Source organism: Rhododendron vialii, chromosome 1a, assembly GCF_030253575.1.
Source record: "Rhododendron vialii isolate Sample 1 chromosome 1a, ASM3025357v1".
In the NCBI taxonomy this organism is placed as follows: Eukaryota; Viridiplantae; Streptophyta; class Magnoliopsida; order Ericales; family Ericaceae; genus Rhododendron; species Rhododendron vialii.
The window spans coordinates 28979576-29007463 of NC_080557.1; the positions used below are offsets into that span (position 1 = coordinate 28979576).

The following is a 27888-nucleotide window of genomic DNA, read 5'->3' on the forward strand; positions in this document are numbered from 1 at the left end:
CGTCGTCAAGCACTCGATTGCCATCGTCACTCCAACAACGAGATCAACGGACGAAAAACAGAGATCAGCCCACGTCCCAGACTTCCTTCATTGTCGATCGTCGACCTAGCCCAAGGTACGATCGTTGTAAATATCCGTCGTCGATCATCGCCCTTCGTCGCTGACATCGCACTCCTCCTCGCCGTCGTCCTTCGTCGTCGATCGTCGCCCTTCGTCGCTTTTGCATATATGTATATATAGTTTCTGATTTATATAACATTAGCTATGATCTACTGTCTCGTAAGACATTTTATATGATGTTCTGTTGCTTTTGCATATATGTATATATAGTTTTTGATTTATATAACGTTATATACGATATACTGTCTCGTGAGACATTATATATGATGTTCTATCGCTTTTGCATATATGTATATATAGTTTCTGATTTATATAACGTTATATATGATCTACTATCTCGTGAGACATTATATATGATGTTCTGTTCAACAAATATATAAGGTTATATATGGTTATATCAATGTTGGTAACTGAGTCCAGTTCAAGGTATATATAGGAACTCATTAGCAAAGCACAATTGAACAGTTAATAATATATAAGTTAAGGTTTTGATTGCGAGTAGATATGATTATATCAAACTCTGATCATTATATGTTCTACTTTATTGAATTGGTCCGCGCAGCGGCCTTACTGACTTATTATTTGTGCAGTTGTTCAAGGGGTGAAGAGTATTAAGTTACATGTGAAATCGACCGTGAAGAAGGCGACGGCGACAAAGGGAAAGAAGTTACAAGATCTCCTCTTCTTTTTTTTTCCATTTTTTTTAGAGTTAGAAAGGACAGAATCTCATGTATAATGTTATAAGCCTATATGTTTATTTTTTGTCACACTTATTACGTTTTTTTGTGTGTATTTATTTATGTGGCAAAATAATACACATATAAAGTTCTTTGTTTGTTTTTGCATTGTAAACATATATAAAATTATTTATATACGGTTATTAGAAGTTAGTCAATAAAGTAAAACATATAACGTTATATGTGAGTTTCTATGCTGTGAAACTCCAAAAAAATAGAACATATAACATTATATGAAAGCTGCTAACTTGTGTACCTCCCAACAAAAAAAGAACATATATTGTTACTCGAAGCAAGTCATTGAGGCCGCTGCGCGGACCAATTCAATAAAGTAAAAATATAATGTTATATGGGAGTTTTTGTGCAGCGAAACTCCAAAAAAATTATAGAACATATACCATTTTATGTTAATATATGTACGTTCAGATGTAAACGTCGAATGTTATATGTTCTTGTATTATAATAAAAAAAAAGATTTCAAAAACTCATATAACGTTAAATGCGAGCCGATGAATGAGTATATAACGTAAAATGTAAGTATCGCACGTTAAATGAGAACTGATAAACGAGTATATAACGTTATATATGTACAATTACGTTATATACAGTGTATCAGAAAAGGAGAATCTTCTGTCGCTTTATTCCAACGTAACTGCTGGGATTTCAAACGTAGAACGGATAATGGGCTAAAAATATGGGATTTGAATGGAAAGGGTAATCTTCTCTCTCTCTCTCTCTCTCTCTCTCTCTCTCTCTCTCGTTTGGACTCTGTTTCCCTTTTGGATATGGGAACAACGTGAATATGGGAGATTTTATAGGAGTGAGATAGGGGAGATTTTATAGGAGTGAGATATATCAGATTAACAGTTTTTAAAGGTAAGGATATTTTGGTCCTGAACTAATTCCTTTTTTAATTGAATTGGACTTAAGGCCTCACCAAAAATCTAATTAGTGGACTAGAGGGGTTATGAAATTTAGAAGTGGATTTAGTGGGTTACAAATATGCTATAGTGGACTTCCCAACAATTTTTTATTGTTTTTATGACCGTGAGGCATTAAAAAAAATTAATCTGAAGCTTTAGTGCCTTTATATGATCCATTTCGCAGATCTATTTCTCCTTAATAGTTCAACAAGGTTATTGAACCCCATTGGCACATCTCGAAGTACCGTTTTTACTAATGGACAACATTTCCATTTTCGATCAGGCATGATATTCCTAAAAAAGTTTGTTTCAAATCGATAACAATTTCACTTTATTCCATTTTACCGTGACACAACGTTATTTTTTTGCTATTGACAGGTGGACAATGATTTAAGGGCAACGGTAACTAATTCTTCCTTCACTCTTTTCTTATTGAGTATGCTTCCTCTTTTCTTGATGTCATTAAGTATTTCAATTCACTATAAATGCGTAGGTTCAACTTCTTCAAAAAAGGAATGTTGTTGCTATTCATGTTGAGCGAGAGCTGAATGGTCATGTGTGCTTAGATTTGCTCTTACTTTCTCTAGCCCATTTGCAGAATGGAAAACATGAGTTTTGGTTCTCGATAGTTTTCAATTAAAGCTCAGTCTTGCCATTCTTATGGTTCTTTCCACTTCTTGGATTTCACAGTCATATGAGATAAAACAAGTCTTGCCATACCATTATCTAATCTTTTAATAATGTCTTGCATTACCATTATCATTAGAGCCTCTGTTTTTAGTTGATCCGTTTTATTTTATTCCATCAGACGTTTAATTATTCATTTTCACTTTATTTCGTTTCATTCCATTTCATTGCCTAAGAAGAGATGAAGAGGTAGGGGAGTGTGAGGGGAGGGCTGTACAAAGTTTGTTTTTTTGGCTCATTTTTTTGATGTTGGTGTCGCATAATTTTGTTCTGACAGTTCAATTTCAGTAATTTCGGCATTTTTTGGTTCTCTAACATCGGGATATTGGATATTAGATCTTTAAGGGGCCCAGGGCTCCGATTTGGTAGGGGAGGAGCATCGGGTGATTCAAATGGCGGCAATCGGTGAGTTATTCTACGCAAAACGGAAGGTTTTATTCCATATGAAGGCACTCTTTTTTGTTTGTTTAGTTGTTTGCTTCTCTATGATTTATTTATAATTTAGTCGTTATTCAACCGATCTACAAACCCATTAAAAACCCGCATTGATCAAAAACCTTGGAAAGAGTTGAATTGGTCTACTTGCGATTTAACCTTTGTGGGCCGATACTATTTGTAAAGGATTCAGAGTAAGAAGTTTTGAACCTGTCTCGAACATAAAACAGGTACCCACTTGCATTCTCAAGCTACCGTAGGTATTTAGTGTTTTAGGTACAAGGGGGTGCTTCAACCATGGCCAATATTCCAATCAGAATGCTTATGTCCTTTGAAAATCTCCCACCTGTAGTACGTGAAGACACCCTTGCGGTTTACCCATGATCAGAGTTGTCAAATGGAAGGACATGAAGATGACTCGGTGGATCGATGTCCATCATCAGCTTCACCGTATAAAAGCTTCCTTTGTCGTTGCGCCATGTTAAATCGCAGACCCAAGATTCAAGGTCTTGGGGATGCGCTATAATAATGGACGTTGGTAGTATTTAAGGGTACCCAAATGTAAGCTTTCTTCATCCACAATATTGATTTATCCTAGAGTTAAAGTCCAAGCAACTCTTTGGATACTGCCATTTGATTGTCATTTTGTGTGATTAATTTGAAAAATGCTATTGTTGGGTGGTGTTTTCTTTTCTCATGCATTGCTTATTATGCTTACCATTGAATAAATATTGTACCAATTTGACAGCAAGGAGAGAGTAAATTGTCCATACCGTGTGGTAATATCTTCAGTAAGAAGCTTCTACTTTCTTTACCAGTGACGGCAAGGATTTGTCTCAATTTTAACCACCAAACAGGTAATCCAAGTAGACCTATTTTATCCACAAGTTTGATATGTTGACTTTTTTGGGGTTAAAACTAGATGGAAATATATGTGATTATCTACTATTTTAAGTCTTTCGGCTCCGGTTTTTACATAATTGTTTTATGTTATAAATTTGAAGGTTCTTTGTTTGCGGCATTTGGAGTGTTAATTAAAATCGTGGAAACGGGAAGTCAAACAAGTAGCGTGTGATTGAATGTTCAATTAAGGCATAAGGCAAGTAGTTAGGTGATTTAACTGAAACCGACACGAACACACAACATTGATACTCCGATAAATTTTTTTTTCAAAATATTGGACACCGATACTCTGGCTCGTAGATTATTCATAAATCCAAGGACACGACATGACAAGTTATCTCTACTCTTAAGTTAAGAAGCATTGAGCTAACAAAGAGAAAAATTAGGTGGCTCATTCAGTGAAGGTCTAATTGTCATTCTGATTTTGGTTTATAGACTTCGAAAATCTTTTGTTTTCCAAATTTGCAAGTTCCAAGATAATAGTGATCTCTAGATGAACTCTTGGATGGTCTACCAACGATTCTCTAGATTTCAAGGTTTACAAAAGAGAAGTCTTATAGTGAAAATTATGAGTAGAATCATACCTTTATTGGTAGAGCCAAAGAATTCATTACCTTTGTTTAATTTGTCTTTACTTGAGTTAAGCTTTCACAAATAAGCACGACCATTATGAGTTGACTGTAGAAGTTGAGGAAAATTTAGGTTAAAAATCTCTTACCTGCTGGTGTCAATTTTGAATCATAAAGACATACTGCTGCAATGTTATTTGGAAGCATGGGCAACTTTGGGGCATGGATGGATAAAAGAATTGTGCAGTGAGGGTCTCCCAACGGGTAAGTTGTGGGACATAGTAATTGTCATAGATTATGTTGGTATTGATGCTCTATCTAGATTCAATGATGCTAATTCTGAAGTCCTTGCACTGGAATCTCAACTAGTGGGTTCATCCGGATCCAAGCAAGTTGAAGCCAAGCAAAAAGGAACTGAGCTTGCTCAGTCTAAACTTGGGTTGGCCCTGCTTCAATATGAACTTCCTTCAATGATCTTGGTGCATTGATGCACCTCATGGAAAATCTTCTGGTGAAGATAAGTATAATGAAGAAAGAAGGGAGTACAAAATCATGTTCTTGAGGTGCCTCAATATTAATTTTGTTCTTCAGTCATGAGGTTGGATTAATATTTTGATACATCCCATTTCATTAGGAAGGTTTACTCCATTAATTGAAGTGCTTAATTTTATATGTTTGCTTTGTTCCTCTTGGAGTAGACCTCTGTTGTGCGTTCCATAATTTCACGGTGTTTGTTTTGACAGTTGCATGTATTTTTACTTCACTAAAAATCAGATGGCAGAATACAAAAGATAGTAACTTTTAGATTGTGAACTCCTATAGTTTATCACACGTTGCTAAGGACTCCCGAAGCCCTTTTTTTTTTTTTTTTTTTTTTGAATACCCAATTTTTAACCTTGCCTTTAGACACAGACATGCGCAATTGACATCAAGTGATTCATTAGGAAGGTTTATACCATGAAATAAAATGGTTTAATTTATCTTTTTTGCTTTGTTCTTCCCCACCCGGATGGTTAATGGGTTAGAGTAGATCCCTGTTGTTGTGTGCTACAAAATCTTATGTTTGTTTTAGCAGTTGGCATGTGTTTTTACTCTACTACACAACAATGCAGCGTAATGTAACTTTTGGGTTGTGAACTCTCGTATTTTATCACACATTGTTGCTGAATCCAAAGCCATATCAAATGCTAGAGCTGTGCCTTCAGGCTCGGGTATGCATTAGTATTTTATATATATATGGGATCAATGTGATCCGAGCCATATCCCGATCAAATTTTAATGATCTGAGCCGCTCAATGTGATCAGAATGTGATTTTAAAGGTACCCGCTCAATGTGATCAGCAAAAAAAAGACGTGAAAGGCCTTGATCTGAGCTATTTTGCACACATTATATATATATATATATATATATATATATATATATATATATATATATATATATATATATATATATATATATATATATATCTGTGGACAACCAATTAAACACCTTAAATCTCAATCTCATAGTTTTCGATCAAATTTTTATGATCCGAACGTTCAATGTGTGTAGAATGTGATTTTTAAGAGTGCTCGCGAGAAATTAGCAAAAAATATGACTGGAAATTGCTTGTTTTGAGCAGTTTTTAATTGAACCATTCATCAAATCTAAGCTAAAAACTGCTCAGATCAAGCCTTTCCTCATCTTTTTTTTTTTCGATCTAACTTCTCGCGGGTACCCTGGAAATCACATTTTGATCACATTGAGCGGCTTGAATCATTAAAATTTGATCAGGAACTATGAAGTATTTTTTTATGTGTCTAATTAGTTGTCCCCAGAACTGCCCCGATATATATATATATATATATATATATATATATATATATATATATATAGTCCCCTTCTCCTAAGGACCACCTTAACTTAATAAAATAAGGACCTCACTTTCCCGATAGAATTTCGATGATCCAAGCCACCCACGAAAAAAACAGCAAAAAAAAAGACTGGAAAGGCTTCATCCGAGCAGTTTTTGTTTGTTTTTTATAAAACGGTTCAAATAAAAACTGCTTGGATGAAGCTCTTTCCGGTCATTTTTTTTGCTGATTTCTCGCAGGTACTCTTAAAATCGCGTTCTAAACACATTGAGCGGCTCGGATCATCGAAATTCGAAGGGGAAATGAGAGAAATGGAGAGATTCTTATTTAGTTAAAATAAGGAACTTCTCATTTGAAAATGACTATATATATATATATATATATAATGCAAACCTCCCTTTTCCGATCGAATTTTGATGATCCGAGCTGCTCAATGTGTTTAGAACGTGATTTTAAGGGTACCTGCGAGAAATCAGCAAAAAAAATGACCGAGAAGGGTTTCATCAGAGCAGTTTTTGTTTATTTTTTATCGAACGGTTCAAATAAAATTGCTCAGATGAAGCCCTTCTGTGACACCCCGCTTTTCGGTGGTCGGCAGTGCTGCAGGATGGCAGGCTCTGTCCGGACGGGAGGGGACAAGTCATGATTTATAAGAAAAGATCCTTCCTACTTGTACAAGGCCTTTTAAAGACGTGAGGGCGGGCCAAAGCACATAGGAACTCCACAGTTAAGCGTGCTCATCCTGGGGTAGTCTAGGGATGGGTGACCTACTGGGAAGTCTATGAGCTTTGGGCGTCCAAAACGGACAATATTGTACAAAGATGGAGCGGGTCGTTACAAATGGTATCAGAGCACAATCCTGGTCTACATGGTGGGGGCCACTTCTAGAATATGGTACGAGCACACTGATTGTGCTGTACAGAACTAAGTGCCACACCATGGCCACCAGGGAAAGGTTGTTGAGCTAGTGCAACGAGATCGTTGCATCCCTAAGGAGGGTAGATTGTAACATCCCGCTTTCCGGTGGTCGGCGGTGCTGCAGGATGGCAGTCTCCGTCCGGACGGGAGGGGACAAGTCATGGTTTATAAGAAAATATACCTCCTACTTGTACAAGGCATTTTAAAGCCGTGAGGGCGGGCCAAAGCACATAGAAACTTCACAGTTAAGCGTGCTCATCCTGGGGTAGTCCAGGGATGGGTGACCCATTGGGAAGTCTATGAGCTTTGGGCGTCCAAAACGGACAATATTGTACAAAGATGGAGTGGGTCGTTACACCTTCCCGGTCTTTTTTTTTGCCGATTTCTCGCGGGTGCCCTTAAAATCACATTCTATACACATTGACCGGCTCGGATCATCGAAATTCGATCGGCAAATTGGAGAAATGGAGAGGTCTTTATTTTAACTAAAATAAGGACTTCCTCATTTGAAAATGACTATATATATATACACACACAATCCGGATCCCTTGAGGGATCCCGGATGGAGTTGTGGTGCGGGATCCTATTGTGAGCCGTTGGATTTAATCCAACGGCCTGGAATAGAGAAGCCCTTAAATCTCGTTGGAAATTACACTTTCCCCCTCACACTCACACTTTCCCCCTTCTCATTTCATTTACGGACAGACCAGAGAGAGAGAGAGAGAGAGAGAGAGAGAGAGAGGCGACGCGAACCAGAGAAGACGAACGAAGAGGAGAAGATCGAAGACGAATGAAGATCCACCGAGGTATATCTGTCATCTTTTTCTCTCGGAAAAAAAAAATTCTGGATCGGAAGAAATTTTTTCTTAGAAATTAGGGGTTTTTTTTTTTAGGACGAACAACGAAGAACGAAGAGGAGAAGAAGAACGAAGAAGATCGACTGGAGAACGAGGTATCTCTATCATATTTTTCTCTCTCGTTCAAAAAAATAAAAATCTGGTTCGGAAGAAATTTCTTAGAAATTATGTTGTTTTTTTTTTAGGACGAACGACGAAGAGCGAAGAGGAGAAGAAGAACGAAGAAGCTCGACTGGAGAACGTGATTGAACCAAATAAGGTATCTCTCTCTTCACTGTTTGACTGATTTGAACCCCTTTTTGTTAGGGTTTCAATTTCGATCCAGGAATGGTGTTAGGGTTAGGTTTTTATTTTGATTAGTTGTATATGAAAAACGAAATTTGGGGAAATTTGTAAGTTTTAGTTTTGAAATTTTATAGAGATTTTATCTATCCAAACATGTATCTAGATTCTAGGATGAATACTGGGTTAGTTTAAAACTCTAAAACTGGAAGGTGAAAAAGTTTAAAATGCACTACTATGATTTATGTGTGTATTTACCCCCAAACAATGACATGGATGACCTAGATTTATGAGAATGCTGCCTCACCTAGATTTACAGCGTCCCATTTTTAATTTTGTATGAATCATATAAGTACTTTAAGGAAGAGTAACTGGTATACTTGGCTAAATTGTGAGGTTGAAAAATATCCTAGTTTTGTGCGGCTTTGCGTATGCAACTGAAGTGCTACGAAGTTGTGAGAGATGGTGAGTTTGGGTGAAAGTGTTCATCAAAACGTATGGCATAAATGTGGAGATTGAGGATTAAAACCTCAAGGGAAACGTATGGCAAATGTGGAGATCCAAGCTTTGAGTCGGTTTGGTGTTCCTGTCTTTCTGTTACCTCCTCATTTTCTCATGACAAACTTCAGTTTACTTTTGTCTTTTCTATTACGGAGATTCTGTGTTACTTTTATGAGCTGACATGCACCGGTTCAGATTTTATTTGCTATGATTTTCTCGGTTTTGTTGTGGGGTAGTATGTTATATTATGCATCCGAAAAGGCTTCATGAATATTCTCAATTCCTTTTATGAGAATGTCCATATTATTAAAAGTTACTGGATACCATCTTCCATTTGAGGTTTGATATTTCAGAAATCTTGTTATGTCGTATACTGTCTTCCCAACATTTTTGAAAGATTTGTAACTCTTTTTTTTTTTACTTTCTAATTTTGAGTATCATAGAGCGGCCATTGTTACATTATAGGAGGAGAAAGCAACTCATTTCATGGAAGGAAGTAGTTCGTGTAACAATGGAAGTGGTGATCTCGATTTTGGGATCTTTTGTTATTGTGGAGATCCCACACCATTGAGGAAATCTGGAACACAAAAGAACCCAGGTCAAAGGTTCTTCGGATGTGCAAACTATAAGGTGAGCTGCATGCAGTGCCCCAATTTATTCTATTGTTGTTCGTTGGAGTTGAAACCCTAAGTTCTTATTGTGTTCATTTTTTACAGTTAGACTTGGATTGTGGTTTTTTTTGCTGGTATGAGCCTTGTATTTTGCAATGGCGGGCTGATTTGAGGCCAATGATGGTTTAGACAAAAAAAAAAAAAAAAAAGCCTGTGAGGACTGTTGAACAATGTGAGAGTTCAGCATTCATGAGCATTAGTGAAGATATGCAGAGGACAACAATCACAATGCAGATGAAGATTGAAGCCATGCAGAAGGAGATTGATGCAATGAGAATGAGAAATGGGGGGAAAATGAACTGGAATTACCTTTAGATTGTTGTTTTTTGTATTGTGTCATACATGTGCGGCAAAAGCAGCCACTGAACTAAAGTAGTAGTAGTAGTATGTTTGGGACTATGAAATTGCTTACTGTTGGGATTTGGTTTGGTGTATCTAGCTTGGCCTTGGATGTATGGCTAATTTATTTTGAGATCGTTTTTTCTTCTTACTTATGGCTAATTGGTATGGAAATTTAGTTGGACCGTGCTGTTTTGTGTCCTAATGAGTTTTTGGCACATAAGGTGGTGCACCGACTCAAACAACATTTTTTCTGAACATCAACTATCTCGAACTAAAATTAGGGTCTTCTCCAGGGAGGGACTGGATGTTGATTTTGTTGTTATATGTGACAGAAAATGTATCATACAGAGTATTTGTATAAGCTGTCTTACATCCCTTTTTTTCAAATGGATTGAAAATTCTCAAGAGTTTTCGTTACTCAAGCTTCAGAATATATGAGGAGTCCACCCAGGAATCCAGGTACCCCATGAAATGGTGGTGTGATGAAGTTGATTGGTTTATTGCATGACCTTTATAGTAGTGTAGGAACACTGGAAAAAAAAAAAAAAAAAAGTGGAAAAAAAGTGGAAACTGGAAGAAAGGCATTGCCGTCCCTTAGCCTCTTTGACTTGCCTTCTTTTATACCCTTTATTTGTGTGTGGAATCACATGTGGAAAAGGGTACGTCCAGCCACATATGATCGAATCGCGGTTCATCTTACTCTTTTTCTAATACTGCTTGTATACTCAAACACATGCAAAAGCTAAGTTGCCTCAATCAAGAACAGATGGAAAACTTGAGCCAGTTAAGCAACAATCGTAGATCTTTTACCCCACAGATGGAAAGTATGAACTGCAGATAATTGGTTTGAGGATATTGGCTCACAAATTGAGATGATACAAACAGAGGAAAATTCAACAAAAAACGAACTTGGACTATGATCCAATCAAAATGATACAATCAAACTTTACCATCTTCAAGTACGTCACCGTCAACCATCTTCAGAATACAAATTATAATCCAACACATGTACCATTAGTCAGTCATGAAACCAACCCAACAAACCGAGAATACAAACCATTCCACATGAGAGTTTTCAGCCCAATCATCCAAAAAATAGAAGAACAGCAATTCCACATTGAGATTAGTCAGCCCATTCCACTTATCAAGAGAATACAGCCCCATAGCTAGAAATGAACCTCACGGACAACAGGAGAACAACAACAGAACATATAATACAGCAGCAGAACAGCTTGTAGCCTTAGGTTACACCACGCAGACAACAACATAACAGCAGCGGCCATAACCAACACAAAAAAACAGCAGCAGCAACAAGATTAGTCAGACACTTGCATGAAGACAGTAGCAAAACTGCTGCAGGAGAGCAGCAGTAAAATAGTTCTATTTGACATATCCAAATGGATTGACGCTGGAAATATCTTCTTGTTCCATTTCTTCTTCTTCGTTCCTTCTTTGGTCTAGTTCGAACTCTTTTCCACTTTAAGAATGTGTAACTGGAAAAAGCAGAGACAATGGAATACATTCAATTGAAGCATGACTCATATTTTAAGTCACGGGAAATAAACATGGGAAAACAATGACAAAAGGAAAAACAAGCCTAATTCATGACTCATGACAACAATTAGGAGAAGCAAAGTGTCAATGGTGGTAAGTCCCAACTATGTCTCTGTAGGTTTAATGAAAGCAAAGTGTCAATGGTGGTCACATCACAGGAAGCAGAATAGGTTTAATGAAAGAATACATCACAGGAAAGCAAATATCTTTTTCAGCAGGAAAGCAAATGTATCTATTAGAAGTCGATGTTTTGATGTCTCAAAATGTTCAGGGTTGTGAGGAGAAAAGTTGTTTTCTTAGTTAGTGCTTAATTTCAAAAATTCAGATTTCTTAATCTTTGTTTATATTTTGGTGACAATAAACCTCCAAGGTACGGCCACCGTTCACGCAGTAAACCCATCCACCTGCAACATTCACCCATTGTGCAAGTACTAGCTAAGTCAAGGGGTTTTCAGCAGGACATCAATACTAGAACCGTTGTATTCACTACTGGTCCCAGTGAAAAGCTGGGATATCAATGTTTATTACTTGCCAAATGCAGAAACTAAGGTGTTTACTCAATATATCAGTTGTGATATTGACTTTTGTTTCCATGGACCACAGTTCGAGTTTAATCCTCAAGTAAGAGATCAAAGTGGAACTTAATTTTGTAACAAAAGTTGATATCGAACTGTGCTTTGAGATGACTTTAGGGTTGATCGTTTGGATCGAACTGTGCTTTGTTCTTCGTCGTTCGTCCTAAACAAAAAAAAACCTAATTTCTGAGAAATTTCTTCCGAACCAGATTTTTATTTTTTTGAACGAGAGAGAAAAATATGACAGAGATACCTCGTTCTCCAGTCGATCTTCTTCGTTCTTCTTCTCCTCTTCGTTCTTCGTCGTTCGTCCTAAAAAAAAAACCCCTAATTTCTGAGAAAAAATTCCTTCCGATCCAGAAATTTTTTTTTTCGAGAGAAAAAGATGACAGAGATTCCTCAGCGGATCTTCGTTCGTCTTCGGGTGGATATTCGTTCAATCTTCTCCTCTTCGTTCGATCTTCTCCTCTTCGTTCGTCTTCTCTAGTTCGCGTCGCCTATCTCTCTCTCTCTCTTTGGTCTGTCCGTAAATGAAATGAGAAGGGGGAAAGTGTGAGTGTGAGGGGGAAAGTGTAATTTCCAGCGAGGTTTAAGGGCTTCTCTAATCCTTAATCCAACGGCTCACAATAGGATCCCGCACCACTACTCCATCCGGGATCCCTCAAGGGATCCGGATTGTATATATATATATATATAGACATACAAACATACAAACGTAATAGCCTTTACCTGTCTCAAGAACCAAAGGCTAAGTATGAGTTCTTCCACTGGCCAAAAGCTTTGAGAGAGAAAATCAAACCTCCCAATGACTTGAGCTAGGGTTTTGATGTAGAAATTTTTTTTTTGGGGTAATTTAGCTTGAAATTAAAAAAGAAAAGATTAACTGAATGTACAGCCTACAAGGGGCATACTCCAAGAAAAAAAAGAAAAGAAGGAGAGTGAAAAAAAATTGCGATATCTCATGCACAATCCGCAAGAAGTATAAGGGGTTGAGAGCTTCTCTCTCTAAACCTAGAGAGAGAATGCAGTCCCCCTGTTAACTTTCCACCATAGATCCAAGCTTTCACTATGCTGGGTCATCGGAACCTTTACCAAATCAAATTTTTGGAAACCTAAACCCTTCGTTCGTCTGCTCCTGAGCTTACACATCGTAGCTGTAAAGGGGTTGTCCTTGAGGGAGTTTGGTATTTCCTTTTCTGTCGATTTTTTCTGCACAATACCCAAACTTTGTTTGGGTTCCACTCATTCACAGGGAGAACCGAGATCATGTCTGGTGGTCCAATGGATTCTCTCTTCAATCAGCTAAATCTCTTCAGCCCACATAGTGGAGTTTGTTTTCCACACCAGGTTTGGAGATTGTTCGAATACACAGTCGTGGTTCCATTTCAACTTCGCAGAGATGCATCGTCTCGGACAAGACCCAGAGCTGCTAGCTCGTGGGTCCTTTCCAACTCAAAGGTATCATCGGCTCCATCCAAATTTGGTGGTCCTTCAGTCCACCCCGTGGACCATATTCCACACCAAGTGAGAAGCAATCAACTTATCGGAGATGACCCCTGCTGCTGGGTTCCATCTAAGCCTCACGGAGATGACCCAAAGCTCCTAGCTCGTGGGTATTATTCACGGTAAAGGAATCACCGGCTCAAACTGGGTTCCCTTTCACCGGCATTCAAGCTCACTGCCGCCGTTCATGGAGGGTTCCGGACTCAGTTCTCGCCGAAGGGTTACAGCTCAAATCAGGTGATTCGTTGCCGGTCGGAGGAAACCAAGGTGGCGAGTCTGCTATTCGTTGGACCTCTGATAAGCACCCAATAATGAAATATAGGGTGCGCTAGTTATATAGTTTTAGTTAATTTCATCGCTTAATTAGTTGCTTTTTAATTGCTTTTGCTTGTAAGGTATTCTAGTTTCGTTTTGTAGAAAATCACCAAATAAAGGAGTTTTAAAGCGTAAAGCATATCAAGAGATTCAAGGACCCGAAGGTGACCCGTTGGTTCAAGAAGACAAATGGCCAAGGCAGAGAGCATGACCAAGTTCTGAAGACAAGCGGCTCGGCATCGATAGGAAGGATTTCATTCCATCGGTACCGAGGCAGTTGTCAGAGGCCTTGAAACATCTCGGCATCGGTAGAAGACCCCAACATCCATCGGTACCGAGCTGTTCAGCAATAGCCTTTAATTGATTCGGCATCGGTAGACTTAAAAGTGCTTTATCGGTACCGAGGCACTATCACAAGCAACATACCATGTTTGCTATTGGTACCGAGGGCTTCGGAGGGCATCTTTGGAGCATCTTTTGGGATTTTCCGTGCGCGGATCTTGGAGTATAAATAGGAGTGATGTCACATTGTACAAAAGAAGTAGAATAACTTTTTGTATTGCATAATTTAGATCTAGCCTAGATTTGCTTGCTTTTTGAATTGTTCTTCATTGTTCTTCATTTTCAGCACTTTAATTTTAATTTCCTGCTTTAGTTAATTAGTTTTTGCTACTTTTGTCTTCATTAAAGTTGTAGCCGCTACTCTGATCTATCGTTTAATCTAGTTTTCTTCAAGTGTTGTTATTTCACTATGCTTAGTAGATTTTTGCTTGCTCTTATCTTCATAGATATGTGTGAGTTTCTAGGGTTAGGTCATGGGGTGATTAGCACCTCATGGCTCGAGTAAAATTGCATTTTTCACCGTAAAGTTTGAATCTTTGGTTCAAAAATCAATGTGTAGTTCGGGTTTGTTTGTCAAATTGCTAAGGTGTTAACCTCCTTAATCATGTGTAGGTAAGAGCATCGCCTACTTACCATACATGATGCTTGGAGCTTTGTCACTTGAGGTGTTTGCCAAATAAATTCTAGAGCTAGCTTTGTAATTGAATCATCTTATCTTTCGGTTTAGGAATCTTAATTGAGTATCTTAAACCGCGTAATTGGGTGAAAATGTGATTTAACTCGAGTCGTGGGTGTTAAGATCTTCGAGACCTAACATGCTTTTTATCCTAGTTTATTTCCTTTTAATTTAGCCATTTTACTTTCCACCGCAAACATAAAACAAAGTTGGTTGCTTGAAAGCCGAAAACCTTGCTTACTTCTACAAATCCAGCAAAGCCGTATTAATTATTCCCGTGGGTACGATCCCGGTCTTCCGGATTATTATGCTTCAATTGGACGCTTATACCCTACGCTTGGGGTGATCTTATTTGATATATCGACGAACGAAGCAACCTCCAATCGACAGGTATCATTCCATAGAATTGTAAATCATTATTGAGAACCTCGATGGGCAGTCATCTGTTGGACTGAGTTCAGATTAACTTTTGCAATTAATTCAGTATTTCTGGTGTGTTACCGATTGGGTAAATTCAGTAGACTGGTTTGCCAAAATAAATTTACCAGGTGTTGCTTGGTTGTGGCACACGCTGGTGGTAGAAGGTGCGTGCAGGTTGTTTTTGCCTAATTCTGGGGTTAAGGTTTTAGCGTTTATGCTAGGCTTGTTCATAATCCAAGTTTCTTTGCTTCTCTGGGCCGTTGTTCTAGTGTAGTAGGGCTGTGACCATGCTTGTCCTTAATAGATTCGTGGTGACTCACTAATTGAAAAGGATGGTTTGGTTCCTTTTGTAGTTTTGTGTCCTTTAGTTTTGACCAGATTTATTCAGAGGTTTTGCTCTGTTGATGGTTGCCAGATGATATGGTGGTAATGCACTGTTAATGGCGGTCAAATTCGAGGCCCTTGTACTGTCCCTCTTCTATGTTACAGTGAGTCTTGTGTACTTGGTCGAGGGAGTATTAGACCGATTGGAATGGGCGTGGTGTGCAAGGTACTTGGGGAGGGAGCCTTGTCGGATGTCATCATCTTCGGATCGAGCCTCTCTCAGAGCCCAGTCCTTCAAAGTGGGTGTTATGCTTGATACTATTGTGCTAGGCTGAAGCATTGGAATCTGGGTTTTCTTATCCCATCTCTGGAGACCTGTGGCTATGGGTTTTGGTTGAGGGTAGGTTGTTTTCTGGCGAGCTTTAAAAATATGGATGAGAGTGTATTAGACTGGATGGATTGGCATGGTGTGCAAGGTTGGACCTCTTGTCGAATGTCGTCATCTCCGGATCGAGCCTTTTCTTGGTGCCCAGTTACTCTATAGTTGCTGATCAACCTTCCCTCGATGCCAAGCAGCATTGTAACGGCAATTATCCAGTGATGGTTCAACATCGTCTCCTTATTCGACATTGGCTATTTATAGTATTTCCTAGTCTGGCGGGATGTGCCAGGATATTATTGGTTTTCTTGTCATTTCTTTTCTTGTCATTGTATATCGTACTCCGTTGTGCTATCTTTCCTTACAGATGGATAGTGCAATGGGGTATGATATCAAATCACAATGCATGTTTCTTGCATTCCTTGCATTATCCTTCTCTCCATGCGGGTTATGCATGGGTTATCGCAATTTTTTCACTATTCTATTTTTCTTTTTTCTTTTTCCTCTTGGGGTATGCCCCTTGTAGGCTGTACATTCGGTTAACCTTTTTTAATTTCAAGCTAAATTACCCAAAAAAAAACCCCCGCATGGAGAGTAGGATAAAGTAAGGAATGCAACAACATGCATTGTGATTTGATATCATACCCCATTGCACTATCCATCTGTAAGGAAAGATAGCACAATGGGGTATGATATACAATGAAGCGAAATGAAGCGAAAAGAAATGACAAGAAAACTAACATCCCGCCAGACTAGGAAATAATATAAATAGCAATTGTCGAATATGGAGACGATGTTGAACCATCACTGAATAATTGCCGCTACAAAGCACCTTGGCATCGAGATAAGGTTGAACAACAACTACAAAGTAACTAGGCACCGAGAAGAGGCTCGATCCGAGATGACGGCATCCGATAGGAGGCCCAACCCTGCACACCACGCCAATCCATCCAGTCCAACACACTCTCATCCAAAGTTCCAAAGCTTGCCAGAAAATAATCTGCCCTCAACCAAAACCCATAGCCACAGGTCTCCAGAGATGAGATAAGAAGACCAAGATTCCAATGCTTCAACCTAGCACAGAAGCAAAAAGCATAGCACTGACTTCTATGGAACAGTACTACAGAGGACCAGGCTCCTAAATAGGCTTGATCCGTAGATGACGACATCCGACAAGGCTACCTCCCATAGTACCTAGTACACCACTCCCATTCCAACCGGACTAATACTCCCTCGACCAAGTACACAATGCTCACTATAACATAAAAAGGGGATAGTACAAGGACCTCGAACCTGACTGCCATTAATAGTGCATTACCACCGAATCATCTGGCAACCCATCAACAGTGCAAACCACTGAATCATCTGGTCACAAACTGAAGCACACAAGACTGCAGAAGGAACCAAACTATCCCTTTCAATTAGTGAAATCACCACTAATCTATTACGGACATGACCGGTCACAACCCTACTACACCAGAACAACGGCCCAGAGAAGCAAAGAAACTTGGATTGTGAACAAGCCTAGCATAAACGCTAAAACCTTAGCCCCAAACTTGGGCAAAAACAACCTATGCACACCCTTCTACCACCGGTGCTTGGCAAAACCAAACTACTGCTTTTACCCAAAACCGGCAACACACCGAGGGATCCAACAAAAGACTGAATTAAGTCTAGAAGATAACCCGATCTCAGTCCAACAGATGATTGCCCATCGAGGTTCTCAATAATGATCTACTAGTAAATCCCACAAAGACATGGCCATTCATACCCAAATCCCATTATCACTAAACTGAAGCAGACGCAGAATCAGCAGCAATGGAAATGGCACAATTCCGAAGCTTTGAAAAAAACCAGTTAAGGTGCTATTTACGGTTTCAGCATATATATCTCCTAAGCCAAATTTGAAAGCCCAAATTCTGATTTTGTAAGAAATCAGTACTTGTTCCTCAATCCAAAATGAGAGCAGAGCATTTATTAACGAAGCAGGGCGCAGAAGTACACCACTACAATACCTTAATTCCAACGGAGATGGAGATCCCATTGGCAGCAACAACCATTGCAAACCCTGTGAAGACAGATCTGAATGCAGATGTTCCGACCATGTCAGGTGAGCCACCGCCCTCCGCCGGTTACCAAACTCGAGCAGCGTTGGACCAGATCTTTTATGTATAAGGACTCATCGCTGGCAGCAATGGGTAGTCGGACTGGTGCTTGAGATAACCCAAAATGAGATGCTTGGGTTTAGAGAGACTCTAACCTGGCCGGAGCTGTGTCAAGCGAGCCACCACATAGGTGTATTGAAACCTTCGAGCAGCTCTGACTCAGCTCCACCGGCAGCCATGGAGCACTCCGGTGCTAATCCAGAGAGCACCACCCGAGATGCTTAGGTGTATTGAAACCTCTAAAGAATATAAATTAGAAAGATTAGGCTTAGTAGCCCATATTACTACGTGAATTAAGGTGATAATCCAAGCAATAGTTTGGAGATTTGCTCAAAATCAGAAGAAGACAGCTAGGGGAGTGCATTCTCTCTCTAGAAATAGAGAGAGAAGCTCTCAACCCCAACTTTTTTGATGTAGATATTCCTCATAGTGATATTCGTTTGTGGTATTTCTCATCATTGTTTAAAAAATATGCTAATCAAATACTTGTCAAAAAAACCATTTATATCTGGAAAATTTTTAAAAATGGTCCCTCTAGTTTGCATGAGTTCTCATTTTCGTCTATATACTATTAATTGTATCAATTTTAACCCTATAGTTTTCATTCCATCTCAATTTCGTCCTTCCCCTGACGCCATCTATGAGACAAACAAAATTGAAGGGCAAAATTGTCATTTTCTCTCACAGATGGACCAAATTGAAATTTTATGCAAACCAGAGGAATTATTTTTAAAAGTTTACATTTTACTTTCGTTTTTTGCAAATAAAATAAAAAAGACCATAAGTAATGTATTTAACAACTGAATTATTTTTTATTAGGTAATCAAACTATATTGAAAAATTTATATTTCATTACACATTACAAAAGTATTAGAAAATGCACAAATCAACCCCTTAGCTAATGTCTTTGTATCATGTTCTTATAATCTTCTTATTTTTTCACCCAATAAAAAAATGTTTAAAATCCGTGTTTATTTGTTATATGAGTGATCTTATGAGTAAGTCCCAAAATAAATACACTTATACCCATATTTTAATGTATTTGATCTCTTAATATTTAAAGTGTTTCATTACTTAATTAAACACAATTACAAGATTTCTAAATACTACTGAACAACTTTTTCTTTTTAATCATGTGACAAAAAAAATAGCGATAGTGAAAATTCAATTGAAAAAAAAATACAAGACCAAGACAATTAACATAAGGGTTGTTTTTAAATTTTCTCATATTTTTTGTGATGTATATAATAAAAACTTTAAAAAATTTCAACATATTTTTTATTATTCAATATAAAATGAGATGAGAAATATATTATACATGATGTATTTTAAATTTATTTACAAAAACAAAAGTAAAAAATAAATTATAGAAATAGTCCCTCTAGTTTACATGAAATCTCAATTTAGTCCCTCTGTGAGGAGAAATGACAATTTTGTCCTCCAATTCCGTTTGTTTCATTAACCCCGTAAGCGAGAGGGACGAAATTGAGACAGAATGTAAATTATAAGACTAAAAGTAACACAATTGATACTAGAGGGACGAAAATGAAAATTCATGCAAACTAGAGGGACCATTTATAAAAAATTCCCTTTATATCTTCGTCTAACCCCCACAAAATAAAAAGAACAAGGAAGAAAGCCCTAATTAGCGAAGCAGTCAAACAACTCTAATACAAAAGGGTTGAGAGCTTCTCTCTTTAGGCTAGAAAGAGAATGCACTCCCCTTTACCAAAATCAGATTTTTGGATACAAAACCCACCAATTTTCTCATATGTTGGTTCAATCAATGCTCTAATCAAGGAGCTCTTCCGTGGTTCAACCTCTGATTCTGAACAGAGCATACAAATCAGAAGGGCAAGATGACTAACAATGGAAAGAAGAAGAAAGATAGGTCTCCTATTTTGACCTCAAGTACACATCAGGTGTCATTTTTGTAAATCACGGAACATTTGTTCCTCTGGGTTCGCTTTTCAGCACGCCCAAGATCATCACAACTTCCAGCCGTGGGTTTCATCTTCCACAGATCATACCCGCCGACCTGGTCGTCCGCATCAAGGAACCCTCCTTCTTTGGGGTTTCTTTCTACTCCGATGGTGACCGCAGCAGGTTGTTTAGGTTCACGGATATTTTCATAGATTTGCCCAGAGCCTTCTGCTCGTGGGACTTCTTACAAGGTGGAGGGTGTCCTCACCGCTGCTATATCGCCGGAATGGTCAATTTCTGTTCTGACCTAGTATAAGGTAATGGGATATAACTCAGTATTCCGTGTTGGGGTTGAGAGCTTATCTCTCTAGGTTATAGAGAGAATGCACTCCCCTGATCTGAATTTTGCAAAACCCCCCAAACCTGGTTTGGGTTGTATAAATTCACAAGCAAATTCTTGAAGAGGGTTTACCACCGACCAGAATTTTCCAATTTCTTTTACACCTGCCAAATTCTTGAAGAGGGTTTTCCCAACTTTGGGGTTTAGAGGTTAATACAAATTGGAATCCGTAGCTGCTGGTGGTTCGTTTGATTCAACAGCCATGGGTCCATTTTCTTCTACACCTGTCGAATTCTGGTGGTTTAATCAAGACTCTAATCGATTGATTCGATCGAAGGCTAGAGATTCATCAAAGAAGGGGATCGAAGGCTAGAGGTTCATCAGCCCCTGTGGGTCCATTTTCTTTTGCCAATTTTCACTCCATCCATGGAGAATCAGTCCACCACTACCTCACAACATCTGATCCTTCCAAGCATCCACACCTAGTTGAAGGATTGGGATCGAATGGTGATGAGGCTAAGGGAAGTTCTAGAGGTGTTGCCCAACTTCAATCAGCCTTGGGTTTAATCTGCTATTTTCTAATCTAAATCAGCGGATGGGTTGGGTGGCAACCCAAACTCCGCTATTTTCTTATTTGAATTAGCAATTGTTCTGAGTTGTTCAAGCTTACGGGTTGGGCTATTGATGAAACTGGCCTGTTGATGAAGCTCATGGACTACGCTATTGAGGGTTCGGGGCTTAGTCCTCGCCGATGGGTTACAGCTCAAATAGGTGATTCGTTGCTGGTCGGAGGTACCAAGAGTGGCAAGTCTGCAATTCGTTGGACCTCCAATCGGCAGGTATCATTCTTTAGACTTGTAGATCATTATTGAGAACCTCGATGGGCAATCATTTGTTGGACTGAGATCGGGTTATCTTCTGGAATTAATTGAGAACCCCGGTGTATTGCCAGTTGTTGGGTAAATGTAGTAGATTGGTAGTTGCAGTAGAATCACAGGTTGTTTTGCCCAATTTTGGGGCTAAGGTGTTAGCATTGATGCTAGGCTTGTTTATATCCCAAGTTTCTTTGCTTCTCTGGGCCGTTGTTCTAGTGTAGTAGGGCTGTGACCGTGCTTGTCTTTTTTAGATTAGTGGTGATTCACTGATTAAAAGGGATTGTTTGGTTCCTTCTGCAGTTTTATGTGCCTCAGTTTGTGACCAGATGATTCAATGGTTTTGCACTATTGATGGGTTGCCAAATGATTCAGTGGTAATTCACTATTAATGGCGAACGAATTCGAGGCCCTTGTTCTGCCCCTCTTTTATGTTATAGTTAGCATTGTGTACTTGGTTGAGGGAGTATTAGATCGGTTGGAATGGGCATGGTGTGCAAAGTACTTAGGGAGGTGCCTTGCCGGATGTCTTCATCTCCGGATCGAGTCTCTCTTATAGCCCGGTCCTCTGCAGTACTATTCCTTAGAAGTGGGTGCTATGTTTGATGCTCCTGTGCTAAGTTGAAGCATTGGAATCTTGGTCTTTTTATCCCATCTCAGGAGACCTGTGGCTATAGGTTTTGGTTGAGGGCAGGTTGTTTTCTAGCATGCTTTGGAACTATGGATCTTGTGTATTAGACTGGATGGAATGGCATGGTGTGCAGGGTTGGACCTCCTGTCGGATGCCGTAACCTCTAGATCGAGTCTATTCTCGATGCCTAGTTACTCTGTAATTGCTGTTCAGCCTTCCCTTGATGCCAATGTGCTTTGTAGCGGCAATGATTCAGCGATGGTTCAACATCGTCTCCTTATTCGACTATGGCTATTTATTTTATTTCCTAATCTGGCGGGATGTGCCAGGATATTGTTACTTCTCTTGTCATTTCTTTTGCTTCATTTCGCTTCATTGTATATCATACCCCGTTGTGTTATCCTTCCCTACAGATGGATAGTGCAATGGGGTATGATATCAAATCACAATGCATGTTTGTTGCAATCCTTACTGTATCCTACTCTCCATGCAGGTTGTGCATGGGTTATCGCAATTTTTTCCCTCTTCTTCTTTTCTTTCTTTTTTTCCTCTTGGGTCATGCCCCTTGTAGGCTGTACATTCGGTTAACCTTTTTTTAATTTCAAGCTAAATTACCCAAAAAAGGTAATGGGATATGGATCTAGTAGCTTATACTTGATTAGTGTTCCTTACTTGTCTTAAGAATTGACTAGAAGCTGAAGTTGTGCCATATTGGTTCAATGGAGTTTTGTGCTGATTGGTATTAAAATTAGAATTGGGTTTACATAACCCAATTTGGGTTTACACAACCGTAAGCTTGCTTGCTAGCTGGGAAGTCATGAGCTTTCTTGGGTTTACACAATCGATGAAGCTGGGTAGTTCAAGCCCAATGTCGCCATTCATTGAGGGTTCCGAACTCAGTTCTTGCTAGAGGGTTACAGCTCAAATCGGTGATTCATTGCTGGTTGGAAGAACCCAGGGTGGCGAGCCTGCAATTTGTTGGACCTCCAATCGGCAGGTATCATTCCTTAGACTTGTAGGCCATTATTAAGAACCTCGATGGGCAGTCATCTGTTGGACTGAGATCGGGTTAACTTCTGGAAGTAATTCATTAACCCTAGTTCTAGTTGGATTCCCCGGTGTGTTACCGGTTTTGGGTAAATGCTGTAGATTGGTTTTGCAAAAAATGAACTTACCAGGTGCTGTTTGGTTGTGGCGCGCGCTGGTGGTAGAAGGGCGCACACAGGTTGTTTTCGCCCAACTCTGAGGCTACGGTTTTAGCATTTATGCTAGACTTGTTTGCAATCCAAGTTTCTTTGCTTCTCTGGGCCATTGTTCAAGTGAAGTAGGGCTGTGACCGTGCCTGTCCTTAATAAATTAGTGGTGATTCACTGATTGAACGGATTGGTTTGGTTCCTTCGACAGTCTTGTGTGCCTCAGTTTGTGACCAGATGATTCAGTGGTTTTGCACTATTGATAAGTTGCCAGATGATTGGGTGGTAATGCACTGTTAATGGCAGACGGATTCGAGGCCCTTGTTCTGTCCCTCTTTTATGTTATAGTGAGCCTTGTGTACTTGGTCGAGGGAGTATTAGAACGGTTGGAATGGGCGTGGTGTGAAGGGTACTTGGGGAGGTAGCCTTGTCGAATGTCGTCATCTCCGGATCGAGCCTCTCTCGGAGCCCGGTCCTCGTAGTACTATTCCTTAAAAGTGGGTGCTATGCTTGATGCTCTTGTGCTAGGTTGAAGCTTTGGACTCTTGGTCTTCTTATCCCATCTCTGGAGACCTGTGGCTATGGGTTTTGGTTGAGGGTAGGTTGTTTTCTGGTGTGCTTTGGAACTATGGATGAGAATGTATTAGACTGGATGGAATGGCGTGGTGTGTAGGGTTAGGCCTCCTGTCGGATGCCGTCATCTTCGGATCGAGCCACTTCTCGATGCCTAGTTACTTTGTAGTTGCTGTTCAACCTCCCCTCGATGCCGAGGTGCTTTGTAGCGACAATTATTCAGTGATGGTTCAACAACGTTTCCTTATTCTTTCTTTTTTTTGGGTAAAATAGCTTGAAATTGAAAAAGAGGCTAAGCGAATATACAGCCTATAAGGGGCATACCCCAGGAGGAAAAGAAAAAGGAAAACAAAACAAGATTAAAGAAAATTGCGAATGCCAAGAGGCTACATGGATCAAATGAAATGTGATTTTTCCAAACCATCTATCAAGACGGAAGGAAAACAACGCCATAATGATACTCAAAGCCTATGCTTGGACCTTCCGATTAGGGATGCCATTTGTATCCTAGGCTCCTTAAGCATTACAAAAGAGACATGGAACAAGCGTACATAGCTTATTTTCCCAAAGGATCGGCTCATTTGCAGGAACTAGCAACGCATAGCTCATTTACAAAGGAGACATGGAACTAGCAACACATAGTTGTCAAAACTCAGCAGCAACAGAATTGTTTTGTTTTTGCTACTGGACTGTATAGAAGCAGATAGCAATAACACACCATTGAGCATAAACCAACAGCAGCAACAAAACTACAGCAGCAAGTAATTTGTAGTAGAGCAACAAACTATAGCACAACAGCAGCAACTGTTGCATTTTTCAGCCATAGCATTCAGAACAACAGATCACACGATAGCAGTGTATCACAGAATAACATCAAAAGGGATCACCATATGTTGAGCAATAGCAGAAGAACAACCATAGATTAACCACAGCTGGGAATAGCAGCAGTTATAACAGGTAGCTTCCTATCAGATCAGTAGCCGAAGGGAATCAAACGGTAGCTAAGGACATGCCCCCTAGAAAAGCATAAACACTCTAAGGGACATCCCCCCAAGGATAGGCCAAATTGAGATAGAAATCTGTTAGATATAGGGAAAGAACTATAGTAAAAGACAGCAGAGTAGGGGCAATACAGAAATTAATTGTCCAAAAGAGATCAAAACAATATGGTCCATGAATATGGATAAGCTAACCATAGTTAATAGACTACATGGACAGCACGTGTGCAGGTTTACATATGCTGGAACAACGGTAAACAAATGCCACCAGATTAAGCAACGTCATTTGCCGGTTTACATATGCTGGAACAAAGGTATGCACCATTGAATAAGCACCAAATAAGCTGGAATGCAGTGTCATAAATTGACAGTACCGAAAGCCAGTCCAGAATGTGACTTCAAATAAACCACCACCTCAACCTCTACTTCCTTGAAACCTCATTCCTCCCACTCGCAAACAAAACCAAGAGCTGTGAATGCACTTACTCCCTCCACTGTACCTCACATGACTCCCCCACTAATTATTACCTCCTCTCTCAAGGAATGTTGGGGCTTTAGCATACAACTCACAAGGTCAACACACAATATAGTAAAGACACTCATAAGCTGTATTTCACCACATCATCCAACAAGGATTAAGTTAACTACCTAAATAATAGAAGTAAGTAAGAGCTCAATGTAGCGTTCTGTGTTTGTTGCTGGAAGAGTGACCAGGTAGGTGACTGAGCAATCCTCTAGTTTTTTTGACTGAACTAGCCTTCATCTGAAGCCCAACCTCTTGGTGATGAAAGCTGAAGGTTCAAGGGGGGTAGCTGTGAGGCTAACCACCCTTGAGTAGTGACCTTAAGCAATCAGCAAGAAAACTTTCATCCCTGGCCGCATCGAAATTTTCTCTATAAGATTGGATACAAGCCACCACTACTAGGATAGAAGTAATATCAGTATAAACCCCTTGAATAGTGACCTCTGAATGTGACTGGTCTGATCGATTTGGTAACTGGGTGATGTGAGTCCAAATCTCCTGGTGATGAGCTATATGTAAATGTGGCTGCTCTGAACAATTTGGAACTGGATGATGTGAGTCCAAATCTTCAGGTGATGAAAGCTGAAGGTTCAAGGGGGATAGCTGTGAAGCTAACCACCCTTGAGTAGTGACTTGCAAGTGAAATGATTTGAGTAGAAATCCAATCTACCAAGTATATTTAGATTAATGGTGAATGTTCCACATAGAAAGTAAATGAGGAGGTCCCTTGAATTCTAAGGACAACAACCTGTTTCTGACCTCATTTGAAATTTTGTTAGCAACCACTCCAAAGGGGCAGCTAAGATTCTGGAACTTTCTAAAATTCCTCTCAAGCCATAATTGGTGCACATATACTATAAACACAAGCTTAGCAACAGTGACTGCCAAGGATTTACCCTTTAAATTGGACAAATTACTTACCCACTCCTGCCAAGAGGACAATCCTGCCAAAAGAGGACATTTAGAGGATAGAATTCCTCTAATCTATGTAAGTATGGGGCATTCAAAGAATATGTGATTGTGGGATTCCACACCCATACAGAAATTATAGGTGGAGGTAGATTTCATGCAAACAGAACTAGTCTATCCTCAGTAGATAATCTATTCTGAATGGCCAACCATGAGATCACACTACACCTACAAATGTGCCTTGAACACCATACCACTTTAACCCAGGTAATAACAGGGAAATAAGGTCTCAGATGCTCCCAAAGAGATGAGATAGTAAATTTCCCAGAGGTTGTGAGAGTCCAAATGCATCTATCACCTATGGCAGCATTGATTTGGATAGTTTGTAGGTCAGACCTTACATCATTAAGGTCAGGAGATTGAGTCATAGGGAAGGCCCACTAATTATCCTTAATAATAGCCTTCACAGTGACGTCCTTTGGAAGCCCTGAATCATAGACAATCCTTGGTAAGAGGGCCCAAGGAGATGCCAGTTGTCAAACCACAAAGTTAATTGGCCGTCCCCTATTTTGTACTTAATATGAGGCTGGACATAAAGTCTAAGGTTAAGGATTTTCCTCCAAACCCAAGATGGGTCACTTGGAGTTTTAACACTCCAGAAACTCTTGCCCTCAAGTAAGTAAGACTTAACCCATTGACACCACATAGATTGTTCCCCCCCAGAAACAAGGAACCAAATATGTTTGGCTACAGCTGCTTTGTTCCAAACCTCCAAAGATTTAAAGCCCAAACCCCCTGCCTTAACAGGGGTACAAAGGTGTTCCCATGAGACCTTTGCACCAGACTTCTTAAGATCAGGTCCTAACCAAAAGAAGGCTCTAAGAATTGATTCAATCTCCTTAATTACCTTTTTAGGGATAATGAAGAGAGATGACCAATAAGTTTGCATTGAGAAGAGAATTGACTTAATCAATTGTATCCTTCCAGCATAAGACAAGTACATATGGGTCCAGGACTTTGTTTTAGCTACAATCCTATCAACCATGACTTTACAGTCCGTGTGTTTGAGTTTTGTGGATAGAAAAGGTATCCCCAAGTACCTTATAGGTAAAGACCTTTCCTGAAAACCCAAGATATTTAAAATGGAGGATTTAGTGGTATGGTTAACACCAGAGAAGAAAATGTTACTCTAGGTAGGACTTGGGGAGAGACCAGACAAGGTCTTAAACTCAATCAAGGATTGTTTAATGTGAGTGATGGAGCTCACCTCAGTCAAGCGTCTCCTTATTCGACAATGGCTATTTATATTATTTCCTAGTCTGGCGGGATGTGCCAGGATATTGTTAGTTTTCTTATCATTTCATTTCGCTTCATTGTATAACATACCCTATTCTGCTATCTTTCCTTACAGATGGATAGTGCAATGGGGTATGATATCAAATCACAATGCATGTTTGTTGCATTCCTTACATTATCCTACTCTCCATGCGAGTTGTGCATGGGTTATCGCACTTTTTTCACTTTTCTTCTTTTCTTTTTCTTTTCCTGCTGGGGTATGCTCTTTGTAGGCTGTACATTCGGTTAACCTTTTTTTTAATTTCAAGCTAAATTACCCAAAAAAAAAACACTCTAATACAAGCAATCAAGCTTCCATTAATCCAATTCATAAACAAATTCGAAATCACCGTAAAGTAATTTTGAATCAAGCATATCAGATTATGTAGTAAATTTGAATATACATGCACATACACGCAGTGAGTATGAGAGAGAAAGACAAAGAGACTTCTCTAGATTTGATGGAAGATGGTGACAGAAAACGATGAATGGCGATGGAAGACGGAGAAGATGAACGGCGATGGGGAAGATGAACAACA

General features: G+C 39.4%; 1 protein-coding gene and 2 long non-coding RNA genes across 15 annotated transcripts; 2 read left to right on the forward strand and 1 right to left on the reverse strand.

Annotated features, from left to right (window-relative positions):
• Positions 1-2071: 2071 nt before the first annotated feature.
• Positions 2072-5556, forward strand: LOC131336344 (uncharacterized). 10 transcript variants are annotated; one of them, XR_009202786.1, is made up of 4 exons: positions 2146-2182; positions 2821-2872; positions 3179-3463; positions 3651-5378. XR_009202786.1 is itself a non-coding variant. In XM_058372135.1 (2 exons), the coding sequence occupies exons 1-2, from the start codon at positions 2860-2862 to the stop codon at positions 4860-4862; spliced, it is 324 nt and encodes a 107-aa protein (XP_058228118.1). In that variant the 5' UTR covers positions 2072-2859; the 3' UTR covers positions 4863-5400. The 10 variants fall into 10 exon arrangements, 1 of the variants encoding a protein (XP_058228118.1); XR_009202787.1 differs by having other exon boundaries at positions 2156-2182; positions 2804-2872; positions 3651-5379; XR_009202792.1 differs by lacking the exon at positions 3179-3463 and having other exon boundaries at positions 2072-2872; positions 4552-4638; positions 4744-5400.
• Positions 5557-7677: 2121 nt separating this feature from the next.
• On the forward strand, positions 7678-9888 carry LOC131323988 (uncharacterized). 4 transcript variants are annotated; one of them, XR_009199223.1, is made up of 4 exons: positions 7678-7952; positions 8040-8098; positions 8189-9416; positions 9503-9888. It is a non-coding gene; the product is annotated as an uncharacterized LOC131323988 (long non-coding RNA). The 4 variants fall into 4 exon arrangements; XR_009199221.1 differs by having other exon boundaries at positions 7679-8098; positions 8189-8262; positions 9252-9416; XR_009199220.1 differs by having other exon boundaries at positions 7678-8098.
• An 843-nt stretch (positions 9889-10731) lies between these two features.
• Positions 10732-12701, reverse strand: LOC131308338 (uncharacterized). Its single transcript, XR_009194406.1, has 2 exons — positions 12182-12701; positions 10732-11292 (listed from the first exon to the last, which is right to left on the reverse strand). It is a non-coding gene; the product is annotated as an uncharacterized LOC131308338 (long non-coding RNA).
• Between the last annotated feature and the right edge of the window lie 15187 nt (positions 12702-27888).